The sequence below is a fragment of the Populus euphratica genome, unplaced genomic scaffold (assembly GCF_000495115.2).
Source record: "Populus euphratica unplaced genomic scaffold, PopEup_1.0 scaffold84.1, whole genome shotgun sequence".
NCBI classification, from domain to species: domain Eukaryota; kingdom Viridiplantae; phylum Streptophyta; class Magnoliopsida; order Malpighiales; family Salicaceae; genus Populus; species Populus euphratica.
In genome coordinates, this window is record NW_011499964.1 from 712,993 (window position 1) to 726,993 (window position 14,001).

The window sequence follows — 14,001 nt, forward strand, 5'->3', positions numbered from 1 at the left end:
GCCAGCCACCGGCCACCAGCCGCTTTCACACCGTCGGCCAAAAACCGCCTTCACACTTGAAGGTTGAATTTTCTTGTTTTGATTTCGTGTATAAATAGATAGCTAAGCTTATGCAATTATATGTGGAGAGATTGAGAGAAACACTAGACAGAAAGAGAGAAAGAGAGAGGGGTTGTTATTGTAAGCTTTTCATTATTGTAAGCTTGTTGTTCTTGAAATAAAAAAGTGTGTTTTATCCCCTCTGAGTGTTTCAAAGCCACCACAAGTGGTTTCTCCCACCAACACTTCCAACATAACACGACAAAAAAACATTGCAACCACAGTTCAAAACGCAGCAGAAATTCTAGTAGTAGCAGTCACAATAACAATGGAGCACCTTCTACGCAAAAGAAGCGCGTCAAAATCTCCTGTCAACGCTACAATAATAGCAACCGAAACACAAAAAATTATCTCTTCACAGCAACAACAACAATTTCAATGCAACAAATCAAATCATGTCTTCCAAAATTTATGGTCAACTTGTTATTCCTTATCTTTCATGGTTATCATGACAACTGGAGCATGTTAATGAAAAATTACTTAAGGTTTAAGGAGTATTGGTTAGTTGTTTCTAAAGAAATAATTGAACCCCTAGTAAAAATAACAATAATAAAAATGTAAAAATCAAAGATAAAAGATTTAAAGTCAAAGAATTATATTTTCCAATTAATTCGACAATTAATCTTAAAAACTATTCTTTGCAACGACACCTTCAAAGATATTTGATTTGAGATTTCATAAATATAAAGTATTAAGTAACAATGAGAGTAAAACAACAACAACTTAATCAATTTTGAAAACCATTCTTTGCAAGGATAGTTCCAAAGATATTTGAGATTTTATAAATATAAAGTACCAAGAAATAATTAGAGCAAAAAAGCAACAACTTCAGTCACTTCAAACATAATTCATATTCTTAAGATGAATACAGGAGAGTTGATTATATTTTTTTTTTTATGGATGATGACAATTGTTAATAAGATATAGATTCATAATGATAAAATAGAGTTTTTCATCATCATTGAGAAAATGCTTCCATTTTTTACACCAAGATTCAATTTTATTGTTTGTTTAATAAAACAATGTAAAGATATTAGGGAACTCTCCATTGATTAAATATAAATTTATTTATTACTTCACGAGGAAAAGATGAATCAACAAGGAAAGGAGGAGTAAACTTTATGAGTTTTATCTACTAATTAATTTTGTATTTTATATAGAGGTGGTCGAGGAAAAGAACAAAGTTTAAAAACAAAAAATGATAGAATTTTACATCAAAGACTAAGAGATAATTAATCTTTCAATACATAAAGAAAAGAAAAATGATATAACAACAATTATTTAGCTTTTTACAAGCCAAAGTCTATGAAGAAATTAAAAGTTACGTGTTTTATTAGGTGTTACAAGTATGAACATTATAAATAAGAATGTAAAAATAATTTCCATAGAAATGGTGGTAGAAAATTTAATTTTACAGAAAAAAATAAAATGTCTTTGTTGATGAATTATCATATGAATAAAAAAATCACCAAAATTTATGTTATTTAAACATTAATTATAACAATTATATGAGTGGAGATTAGTCAATCTTATCTTATTTAGATGAATCTCATCAAGCTATTGCGAAGTTTGGTATAATAGTGATTCAAACCAAGAAAAATATTGTTCATACTATCTTTCATGTTTTTTTGTTCGTTAATTGAAAAAAAATTATTAACACTATTTAACTTACAAAAAAAATATAAAGTTTATATAAAAAACAAAATATATAGAACTGTAGATTAACATGACACCTAATTACTTATTTCCACTATATCTTCGTAATACTAGCCATTCATATTTTTCTACAAAATTAAAGAAGCATGATTATGGAATTTTTTCTATGATTATTTTAATTTTGATGGATTAAAAATTTACTATTAAAAGAATATGATGATGGATCCTTTTCAATTTACAACTCATTCTTAAGTTTATGAATAATATGTTGTTAGCAAATAACATTAAAATCAATTTCTATAAGGAAAATCATGTAGAGAAAAGAAGTCATTGTATTTTGTTTATTCAGATATTTGTGGGGTAGTAACTCCATTGTCTAATGGAGGTAAAATATATATAATCACCTTTATGGATGATTATACTCATAAAGTTTGAGTTTAGTTTTTACAAGAAAAATATAAAGTTTTTAAAATCTTTAAGAGATACCAAGTTTTTTTAAGCATGAAGGTAATAAATCAATAAAACTTTTTTATAAAGAGATCACTAAGGAGAGTATAACTCACATGAACTTGCAAATTTTTATGACATATGGATTTAAGAGGAACTTATTACAATTTATACGCCTTAACAAAATGATGTTTGTGAAAGAAAAAATTGCACTAGTGTAGAAATGATACAAGTAGAAATGATACAAGGTCTTTTGACTAGGAATTGCCAACCAAAAATTATTGATATAAAGTCGCAATTGAAACATTAATATTTTGAATAGGAGCCCCATATTTACTATTAAAAATATAACACTAAATAAAGTTTGAAATGGACCAAGACCAATGATAAATCATCATATAATTTTTGGGTGCATTATCTATGTCAATATTTTAGATTAAAAAATGAAAAGTTTTAATGATAAAAAAAAAATGAATTTTTCTTTGTATTAATGATTATTCAAAAGCTTATAAACTATATAATCTTAGCACCAAGAAAATTATTATTACTCATGATGTTATTTTTTATGAAGTTGAATTCTAGACATAGAGCAATGCTAATTACTCTTCACATGAGAATTTAAAAAAGGGTCAAAATTATAGGTGACCAATCTTAATATAAAATTTAAAATGATCCAAATTGTTAGGTGATGCAAGAGTTTTTTTCGAAAAAAAAGATATTTTTCTTAGCTAGCACCTAAAAATTTCCGTATTCTTATGCTTTTCTAGTTTTTTTTTATATATATAAACAAATGTAATTGCTTTTTGGCAAGTGAAACTTGGATGGATAAAAATTAAATATTTCAGTATTTTTCACTAGCTATGATGTTCTTAGTATTTAAGTGTTTTGACTTTTAATAAACATCATTATCATTTACTTTTTAGCTGTGTCAGCTATATCAGAACCTAATGATTCTTGATAATTTTGGTTAAAGATTGTAAAGAACGAGTATCAAAACTTAACAAGTTTTATAGTAACCAGCCTTGACATGAAATTTAAAATGGATCTAAATTATTAAGTGATTAACTTTATTATGAAATAAGATAGTCTTGATTTTATATTTTAGGTTGACTTATATGATAAAAATAAAAATGAAAACTTGACCCAAGTTACACTCTAGGTCCGTAGATCACCTGATTGATCTGTTGGGTTGAGTTTAATAATTATGATTAAGATAATAATGCATGAAATCCTTAAAAACCTAGCAGGTTGGCATTGACAATCATTAAAGGGGAGAAGCATGCAAACAATATTTACAAATAAAAACTTAAATTGATAAAGATAAAATTATTTTTATAGCAATTATGAAAACTCATTTTAAGCATTTAATGGCTATTGGTTGTTTCTAATTTTTATAGGTTAGCGGTGGCTAATTGCATAATTTCATTCTTGGCTTGGAGGTTAGGTTCTATGTCTTGAATTTAGTTTGGCTATATTTTCTTACCTTAGGGGTCTTATAGTTTTTGATGTATTTTAATAATAAATCTAGCTAGAGTGTCATTAGTATTAAATGTTATAATGTTTTTTTTAATGAGTTTTTTTATTCTAAATTCATTTTATGTATACTATTTACTATCCAAATTATTTTATAAGCTTATTCTCAAGTCATTTACTATTATGAATGTTTATCTAATTAGCATCAAACCCTAAATTAAGAAATCATTCTTTTAGTTTATTTTATTTATTTACATTTCTTGACTTTTTTCATATATATTTTTTTTAAATTGCAAAGAATATTATATTTAACCCATGCTAGTCCCTACTCTAAAGGACATAAAATCATCATGCTAGACCAATGTCGGTTACTTAAACTAAAAGACATGTCAACTTAACCATTGAAATCTAAATTTAAATAAGACATGATATTAACTTGATCAAAACTCGTTTACTCACTTTTAAACTTGTTTGAAGGTTGAAAATGGTGTATTAAGCCTATCTTAATTTCTAAAAATTAAGATATAAGTTGACCTAACTATTAAAATATTTTTTTATCAAAACATGACGCAGACTTGATAAAAATTTGTTGATATTATTTTTTTATTTTTTAAATAAATATTTACACACACATGCATATGTGAAATGATAAAAGCACAATTTTACAAATTGAAAATAACATTAATATGAAACAAATAAAAATAAAAATAAAATACCAAAAATGTATAGGTAAATAGTAACCTACTTTCAAAAGTGAAATTTTACATGCATATGCATAAAAAAAAAAATGAGAGCTCAGTTTTACAAAACAAAGCAAAAGTGAATGTGAAGTCAACAAGAACAAAATAAAATAAAATAGTAATGTAACATGTTCAGTTTTTGTATTTTTAAATAGTAACATTTTCCCCCTACTAGAAGAAGAAGAAGAAGAAGAAGTAAATAGGATTTGGCTTCTCTTAAGGCAGAGTCCAGACGAAGGAGCTACTATGGTGGTTATTGGTGGCAGAGACGGCATCAATGCTAGCAGTAAAGTGGTTTTTTGGGTGGTTTATCAGGTTTATTCAGTTTCTCTCTCCCTCTTGGAATTTTCTTCTCTTTTTTCTCCTTTCTATTTTCTTCTTCTACCTCCTCTCCTAACTCCTGGCTCAGACCATCTTCATTTTCAGCTTCAACATCCTCTTTGAATTATTATTATTATTATTATTATTATTTTGGTTTTTCAGTTTCAGGTCTTTTTCCCTCCTTTCCTTCCTCTTCCTCTTCCTCTTCCCGTTTCAGCACCTGTAAGTAAGCAACCACAGATGCTTTCCAAGAATAAACTGGAGAGGATGAAAAAGGAATTAACCTACAACGAAAATGAGAAGAAAAGTCTTGATTTAGAAGGCTTTGTATGTGACATAAACAGCCTTGAAATTAACAACTCAACCTGACAGAACTAGGTCTCGGAGCCAGGGACTCTTTTTAAGTTCTGAAATGAGTTCTTAATTCTAATTTGTTGCAACCATTACATTAGATTAGGATTGTTTTTATTAGTTATTTTCCAGCTTTTTTAGCTGGGATATAAGGCTTTATAAATAGTCAACATGTATTAGACATAAACACATGCAATCTAGCAATAAAAAATAAAATGTCATGAACATTTTTGAATCTATACAACCCATCTGTCTAATTTCCATCAAATGCCAAACACACCTCTTTCAAACCATTCATAGGCTTTTCCCTAACCACCAATATCCATTTCATAGGCTTTTCTTCATATACACTTTCCTCTCTTCTATGCCTCCCACAGAAAAACATGAACATTTGTTTAGTAAGCTTGTAAACCATTCACAGAAAAATGTTTAACTGGTAAGAAAGGCAGCATGATCAGCTAAAACTACAAATTGCTTTCACTGCAGCTGCACCTATACTAGAGGGAAGTCTGGAATGATGTGTCGAACTCTCTGCTTCCACTCATGCACTCATGTGTGATGATAACTTTCTTGAAATTATCATTGAAAAAGCTACATCAAGAATATTTCATAAATCAAGTCTTCCATAACTAGAAGATCATTGTTTCTGCTGAGTGCAGTACATCACTAGTTGAGAGGAGAAAAGGATGAGATATTATCCTAAAGTCGCCACAGTGCTGCTGCAGAATCTGAATGAGGCATGCATTTGGGTTGTTAAGCAAATATAAAACAAATAAAATCCCACCCAAAATTACCTCTAATAGAAAGATTTTGAATCTCCTCCCTTATTTCTAAGTTGACTTCTTGCTTTTATTAGTTGCTTAACAGGGTTGAGAGAAGCAAATCCTGCACAAAACCAACTCTCCCAGAAACTTGCTTCATCCTTTTTTCTCGCTCTTCGTGACTCAAAGAAGGATCAAAACTGCAACAAAGAGACGATGTCAAAATTAAAATCCCAGAGAAAATTTTTTTCCTTTCGGTAATTGAACATGACAGTAGTTAGACACAGCTTCTTCACCAACACCGGTGCTTGGTTTATTCATCCAGACCAAATTGCACTGCCAAATGCTGTATTGGGTGCTCAACTCCCAATTTCCCTAGATTGCTAACCCCGAAAAAGTTCCATAGTTTAAGTTTGCATTCATCAAATGACAATTTTGACATTAGCAGCCAAATCATCACCTGCTTGTTTAATTCTACTACCAAATAACAAATATCAGTTAAACATGTCAAGTTACAATTAATTCATTCACCTCTCTACCTGGCAAAACTCAGAATGTTTAAACACGTGTGTGCATGCTTGCAATTGTATGCATGATGCATGTAATGTACAGGTGTGTTCGGGCACCGTGTATGCATGTCTCTATCAGTCTTTGCAGTGCTCGTATCTCTGGTTTTTATTCTGGAATAAATCTTAGAAAAATCCTTGGCCTTACCCCAACCCTTAACCAACAAGCAACCAAGCACCACCCTTGCCTTTGTTAGTTATGAGCAGGAGCTTTAACTCCAACCTCCTACACAGAAGTTCATTGATGCCTGTCCCATCCCATATGACCAGAAGATCACTACCAGCAATTAAATTGCAGTATATCAAATCACCCTTAGCATGAGAAATGAACAAATGGATTGATGGCAAAGGAAAATAAAAAAAGTGATGGCAATACCAGCAAGACTTTAACATGGATGTTTCCACATAAGGTTCAATGTTGGCCACGGTTACAAGCGCTGGTAGAGCAGCAAGGAGACATTGTGTCTACTGGTTAATGCATTGTGAAATATGAAAAACTATTTTATGTTTATCATTTCTAGTTCAACATTTGAATGACCAAAGGAAATCATAAATGAGTTTATTCTTGGCTCCTTTAAGTTGTTGAAAATATAAAACTTGAATCAATACCTTGATTTCCACATATGAGATGGTGCTGAATTCTTTGCAGAAGAATCCTCTATACTCGTTACCACAGATTTTGAAATTTCTTCTGCTTCAGATGTATGGAAATTTAAAATGAAGGATGAAAGGAATGGATCAGCGGAGGCATTGGACACATTAGCATTAGTGTTATTTGACCTATATCCACCACCCCCTAACAGCACTTGCAGATGAGCCTCACGGAGATCACGACCAAGGAGAGACAATGCCTGACTGTTAGGAATTGCAACTCTACGTAACCTGCGACGTCTCTGCAAGTAATCTTTAGTTAAAGAAAACTTGGGCGCTATTTTGATTTTTGTCAACAAATATAAAGCCATGCATTTATACCTGCATATATTCTAATAATGAATGAGAAACATTTGAGTAACAAAAGTTTTCATTTTAAGGATATCTTGAACAAGTGTCCATGTTGTAATGTAATATGACTTAGCATGTCCTGAGCAACTTTAACAGAGCAAATAGGACAAACCTGCAAAGACAAAGTGGAAGCAGCATTAAATCAACCCAAAACACAATTACATAAATAGTCCCAAAGCCATGCTGGGATTGAGTAATAACAGGCAATAAGACAATTAAGATACCAAGTTGTCCATGTCTGCTTAGCTGTTTTCTAATTTCTATTTCATAGCATTATCCTGGATGCATAGATATACAAGAGATGTCCAAACCCTCTTCTTGTAGGAAAGAACGAAAGACAAATATACCAAATGAGGATAATTATTCAATTGGGCTAATTGGTTGAGTTTTGATGACTGCAGTTTCTTAAAAAAAACAGGTAAGGAAACTGCTGAACATTTATAATCTCCTCAGGTTAATAGATGAAACAGATTGTATTGTCAATTTGTCAGCAGTCGTGTGTACTGTCAAACCAAGGGCTGCTCGACTTGAAAAGCTCCTTTCTATGTTAAAAAAAAAAAAAAAAAAAAAAAAGAAAAAAAAAAAAAAAAGAAAAAAAAAAAAAAAAGAAAGAAAGAAAGAAAAGGCTCCTGAATAAGGATGTGCTCACGACTCACTGATCCCACATCCATCACTTCATAAATATGCATAGCTCAGTAAGGACTAGCCGCATTAATTGTCATCTAACACCACATATTCCTTATTCATTGCTTTTTCAGCAACATCAGTTACAGAATAGATCAGCAATTATTCTTCGAGGGAGGCAACATCCTCCCCTGTCCAACAGGAGCAACTTTCAGAAATTGAAAGATCAAACACAGAGCAAATATGAACACTAAAAACTTACAGAACTTCATGGTATGGGCGAGGTATTTCCAAAAGAACTCTAGGGAGAAATCAATACCTCCCAACACAAATATGCCTAAACAAATACTCCTACTACAAGGTCACTTCAAAAAACTTTACTCGCACAAATACAGAACCAAAAAGACCAATCCCTGCACCTTCCCGTCATCGCGATAAAAAAAAGAAAGATGTCATTAGCATCTTGTATCAAACAAACATACCCAGTACGGTAAAGATCAATACTTTCTCATGTCCGAACGAAAAAAGGCAAAATCTAAAGCAATCACTATGACTTTGGTCCCCTCTCTCAGAGGAAGGAAAATAAAATTAGATTTTGAAGCATGAAATTAACAAACTCAACCACCTAAACATAAAATAGAAATCAAATCAAGAAACCAAGCTCAAGCAGACAAACAGCAAAAAAACTTGCATCACTTCCATCTACCCAATAAACCAAAAGGTAAAAAAGGAACTTACGGCGACTTTAGACTCGTACGAGTGTTCATCTTCAAGATGCGAACACAGAGACCCGATATCGAAATCTTCATAACAGTAAGGACATGGAAAATCAGGTCTAACCTCTTCTTCTACCTCGAAATCATCAATATTGAAACGATCTAATTACACATCCACAAACAAAAACAACAACGTTAATTGAGGCGACAACAACACTTCTCACAAAACAAACGAGCAGAATAAAAACAAAAGGAACCCACCTAGATGGGAGCCCTGATGATGGTGCGGTGACGCATACTGCTGTTTAGCGGCGGCGATGCGAGATGTCCAAAAATTAGAGGTCATTTCTTGATTCAAAAACGAAGAATTTGAGCTGGGTTTTCAATCTTTTTATTGCTATTCAGCTCTAGCTTACCATAAGAGAACAAAACAAAAGAACAGATCTTTTACATGAAAGTTTCAGTGTATATTATTTCTTGAACACTTTTACTTAATTATATTCCATGGAAGCATGAATTTGACTAATTCAAAAGAGTGTTTGTATATTATTATTTTTTCTTTAATATTATGAGAAGAGGAAGCTTCAAAATGCGACGATTGAATTAAGGGTGGAAGAGAGGGAGAGACAAGGACAGGGAAACAGGTGGCTCTGAAAGTGGACATGACCAGGTAATGACGTATAAGAGAACAAGAGCAAATGTCGGATTTTTTTAAGGACGTTCTTTATTTTTTGTTTTGGAAATTCGTGGTCCAAATTGTTGTTTATTTGAGATTACTATGTGCCTGTTGTTTTATACATTATCTTTTTTCTGTTAAAGAAATTTGCTGTGGTCTTTAAACGGCAAACTACTCATTTGTTACTCTTTTTGATTGTGGATCATAGAGCGCAGATTGTCTCTATTGTTTATGTGATATATATAAACTTTTTGGTGGTTCTTATAGTTGCAAGATCTATGGGTATTTCATAATCCTAACACTTTTGATAAAAATTTTGGAAAAATAACAAGAAATATTTAAAAAATAACATAATTTGAATTCAACTATAGTTAAAAATAATGGTTGAACAAAACTGTAATTAAAAATAATAGTGGTTTCAAAAATTATGTTTCTCTTAATTTCATTAATATATATAAGAAATCAACTCAAAATTTTATAAAAATCAAATGATAAAGAAATAAAATTTAAAATTAAGAAAATTTTGTTAGGGGTTTTATTTGAAGCTAATTTAGGATTAATTACAATTTTATTAAATGTTCTTTCAATGTGCAGTTAAAATTAAATTTTTGAGATTTTTTTAATGATATAAAGTGTATAAAATGATGCTTCATTGTTTTTTCTTTTCTATCACATCACTGTATCTTCTTATTTTTTCTTGGTTTTGACTCTTCAATCTTATCTTCTGATTACTGAATCCTTTTAAGATTTTGGATTGATTTTTATTTACTGTAATTAATTTTCAAAAAATATGTATCCGCATAACTAGACAACCACTATTTAAATTAGCGATCGTATATAAAAACATATTTTTAAATATAATTATTTTAAATAATAATGGTGTAGAAAAATGATATTTTTAAAGATGATTGTATTCAAATTATACTATTTTTTTTTATAAAAAAAACTTATGTTATTATTCCAACCCAAAACTTTTATTTTCCAAAAAAAAAATCCTCTCTTTGTTGTGGTGTTGTGAATCTGTGATTGTTAAGAGTTGATCTTTCGCTATCATCTTTAAATAGCTGCCAAAGTTGATGTTTAATGTCCAGCAAATTCCAGGCTTCCTGATGCCGACCTAGACCATATGGGATGCCCGTTAAAGAGGATAGAGCAGATCACTCAGTGGTGCGACGAGAAAAAACATTTCCCTGACAGAGTTAATTAGGAATACTCATTTGCAATAGATAATCAACTTAGAACGTTGAGCTCACACCTACAAACCAATTCACGGTAATAATTTAGATTAGAGTGTGTGTGTAATCGTGTAATTAACACAAACATAACATATTTAAATTGAAGTCAATTATATTTTTATAAACAACAAGCTCTTTGGAATGAGATTAATAGTTAAGGTTTATCTCTTCGAAATTGAAGATCGAAAATTTAAAATTTCAATTCGGAAGAAAATAATTGAAAGAATAACAAAAAAAGAAGAAATAAAAAAATAAAAGTTGATTTTGAGATCCAAGGTTTCAACATGGTATGGTAAGATGAGTTTTATTTAGGTGTTTTTGTATCTTTAGATTGCTTAAAAATAAAATCTAAGCTTGAAAAAAAAATTACTTTTGAATTGATTTTGATTTTTATATGATTTTTTTTAGAATTATTTATGAGTTTGTAAATATATTTAGGTTCTTTTCTAAGTGTTTTTTGTTAAAAACTATATTTAAAAATATATTTTTAAATAAAAAAAATATAAAACTTGTTTTTTTAACTATTATGATAGCCAAAATCTAGAGAATGACAAACAACGTGTCATCTAATTATTTTAAAAAATATATAATTATTCATCTAAATTACATTAAAATAAAATTAGGATTGGCGAGTAGACCATTCTTAGAAGAGCCAAGCACTAATTTGGCTAGCGAAACCTAACTAAGTCTGCATCTTTCTTTGTTTTTGTTATTTTGCCTTAAAAAAATATATGTATTTTTAAAATAATTTTTTAATTTATATTTAGATTAATACTCCTTCTCTTTTATATATATATATATATATGTAAAAGTCCCTTTTTAAATAGTTCTTGTTTTTTAATTATTTTGTATGCATTTAGTTTTTGAAGAGATTATTCTAACTCATTCATATTTTTTTTTGTTTTATATAATTAAGCTTTATTTTTTTGGATTGTATTTCTAATAAGTATAATCTTGAAAGATATTTTTTTATTTTATTTAATCAATTTTATGTATGTCTATTTATGCTATCATTTGATTAAATAAATAAATAAATCATTAAAAAAAATCAGATAAATAAATTATATTACAAGATCAAATATTTTGATTTATATTAATTTTTTAACTTTTTTAAATATATATTTAATTGTCATTAATGACTCTTTCTTAATTTATTAACACAAATAATTTTCTATTTATTTAATTATATATGTATATAAATTTTTTTATTTATATATGATGTTGTTTTATGAAAAAAATATTAAAATACCTATATATTAATTTTTTTATTAAAAAACAAATATTTAATTTGTAGTGGAGAGCGTGTCAAATATTTTAGTGGTGATCGTAGTGGTGATTATATTATATTTTAATTGGAATAAATATTATGTTATATTGATTTTTTTTTATTGTGTTTTAATTTTGAATATTTAATTTTTATAAGTTTTGGACTAAAAAAGATGAAGTTTGTGAATAATAAGTTTATGTTATATATATATATATATATATATATATATATAATCCTTTAGCAACAACAAAGGAAATTTACAATGTAAGTTCTAAGAAATGTTCTTAAATAATTAAAAGATCTACTTAAATAAATAGGCATATTTCAAAGCTATGAAAAAACCCTAACTCTACAATCTGTATAGAAAGTAAACAAATCCATTATGATAGACTTGCATATGCTGTCCTTAGATTTCATATTTATTTAAAAGCTATTAGAGAAAATAATATAATAATCATCGGGTTTGAGACGAACTTTATTTCTTGGGTTAGAAAACAATAAAATAATGTTAAATGTGGTGGGGGTATTTCGATGAATTACTTATGTAAAAGAGATAAAATAAAAAAGAAATCGTCATTTATTTTTATAATTATTAAAAATATTAATTGATTTTTAAGTTTTTTTTATTTTTATAAAAAGTTAGTTATGCTAAAAAAATTTATATCTAAGATAATTTGTATTGTTATTTAATTTTAATGATAAAGATATCTATTATACATATATGCTAATATTTTGCCTAACTTAAATGTATATATTTATTAGAAATATAAAAAATATATCTAAAATAGTGATTTGAGATTTAAGCTTAATAATAAAGTTTAATCTTTATTTTTTTTTTATTATAGGGTAAGATTTAAAATAATAATTAATGATGACTCAGGTTTTAAATTTTTTTCCTTTAATTAGTTAATTTATATTACCCTATCATAAATTAATTAATTTACCAAGCACAATCACCAATATTCCAACCAATTTAATTAATATAAATGAGATTAATCAAACTCACAAATAAAATTATGAATAAATCATGATTTAATTCAAACAACATAGCATTAACATTAAAAAATAAATCACAAAATTATTTGAACAACAAAAAATCACATATATGAATTTTAAATTGACCTTTAAAAATCAGCTAGACTTTGAATGAGGAGTGGCTTAAAAAACACAATATTAGCATATATTGTTCACACATGCAACGTGTAGTTAGATTCCGAGCATCGATTCCATGCGCTGCCATGCCAAGGAGGCGCGTTGACAACATCACATGATGCTCCTTTTCTCCTTTCTCTATGCACTAGCTATGAAGGTCACCTCCGCTAGATGACGGGAGATCAGTGGCTGCAAAGTTGAAGTTTAAAATAGTCTTTTCCTTCCAATCTTTATGTGTGAAAGACTTTAATTTACATTGACTAGAATCCCATGTAAAACAAGAAAAAATAAATTTAAAAAATAATATTAGGCATTTATATTGTTTTCTTCTTGACCATGAATTCCTAATTAATTAAATTTTATCTTCCTAGTGTATAAGATCTCTTTTAATAATTTTATGATTTTCTATGACCCTCCAATTTCTTTTTCTTTTTCTCTTTTGCATAATCTCCCATGTTATTATTTTAGTTCGTACTCTTCATAATCCCTTGTTCTCTATTTCATCTTATTTTACTCTATAATATTTTTATTTTTATTTTTGTATTATCATCATAGTAAAAATCAAATTAAATTAGACTAAAATTATAAGTTTTAAAAGCATATAGAAAAATCAGTAGTAACAAACAGGTTTTGATAATTTCTTTCCTCTTTCCAATACTTACAATACAAAGTCAATGAAAAAATTATTTATTTTTAACTTTGAATAATAAATTTGTAAAAAAAGGAAAAATAACACTGAAAATAAATTTTAATTTTATAAATTATTTCAAATAAAAAATAATAATTGAAATAATATAAACCACATATGAAAGAAAAATAAATTAAAGGGCTTCTTTTAAAATCTGAAGGGTTAGAGCATCTCCAAATGGAGGTGCTAAATGGAAAGCTAAAAATAAAAAAGTAATATTTTGGCTT

General features: G+C 28.5%; 1 protein-coding gene across 3 annotated transcripts; it reads right to left on the reverse strand.

Annotated features, from left to right (window-relative positions):
* Nucleotides 1-5,643: 5,643 nt before the first annotated feature.
* Nucleotides 5,644-9,503, reverse strand: LOC105138895 (protein DEHYDRATION-INDUCED 19-like). Of its 3 annotated transcripts, XM_011045124.1 has the most exons (6): nt 9,018-9,503; nt 8,779-8,918; nt 7,451-7,528; nt 7,024-7,313; nt 6,791-6,851; nt 6,290-6,662 (listed from the first exon to the last, which is right to left on the reverse strand). In XM_011045124.1, the coding sequence occupies exons 1-5, from the start codon at nt 9,100-9,102 to the stop codon at nt 6,827-6,829; spliced, it is 618 nt and encodes a 205-aa protein (XP_011043426.1). In that variant the 5' UTR covers nt 9,103-9,503; the 3' UTR covers nt 6,290-6,662; nt 6,791-6,826. The 3 variants fall into 3 exon arrangements, with proteins under 3 accessions (XP_011043425.1, XP_011043426.1, XP_011043427.1); XM_011045123.1 differs by lacking the exons at nt 6,290-6,662; nt 6,791-6,851 and adding an exon at nt 5,644-6,048 and having other exon boundaries at nt 9,018-9,490; XM_011045125.1 differs by lacking the exon at nt 6,791-6,851 and having other exon boundaries at nt 9,018-9,502.
* Nucleotides 9,504-14,001: the final 4,498 nt, after the last annotated feature.

Coding starts and splice junctions, on each gene's coding strand:
- LOC105138895 (XM_011045123.1), bottom strand. CDS start 9,102: ATGACCTCTAATTTTTGGACATCTCGCATCGCCGCCGCTAAACAGCAG. Junction 7,314..7,450: donor AACATGGACACTTGTTCAAG/ATATCCTTAAAA, acceptor ACTAAAGATTAC/TTGCAGAGACGTCGCAGGTT. Junction 6,049..7,023: donor TCTCATATGTGGAAATCAAG/GTATTGATTCAA, acceptor TCTTTGTTGCAG/TTTTGATCCTTCTTTGAGTC.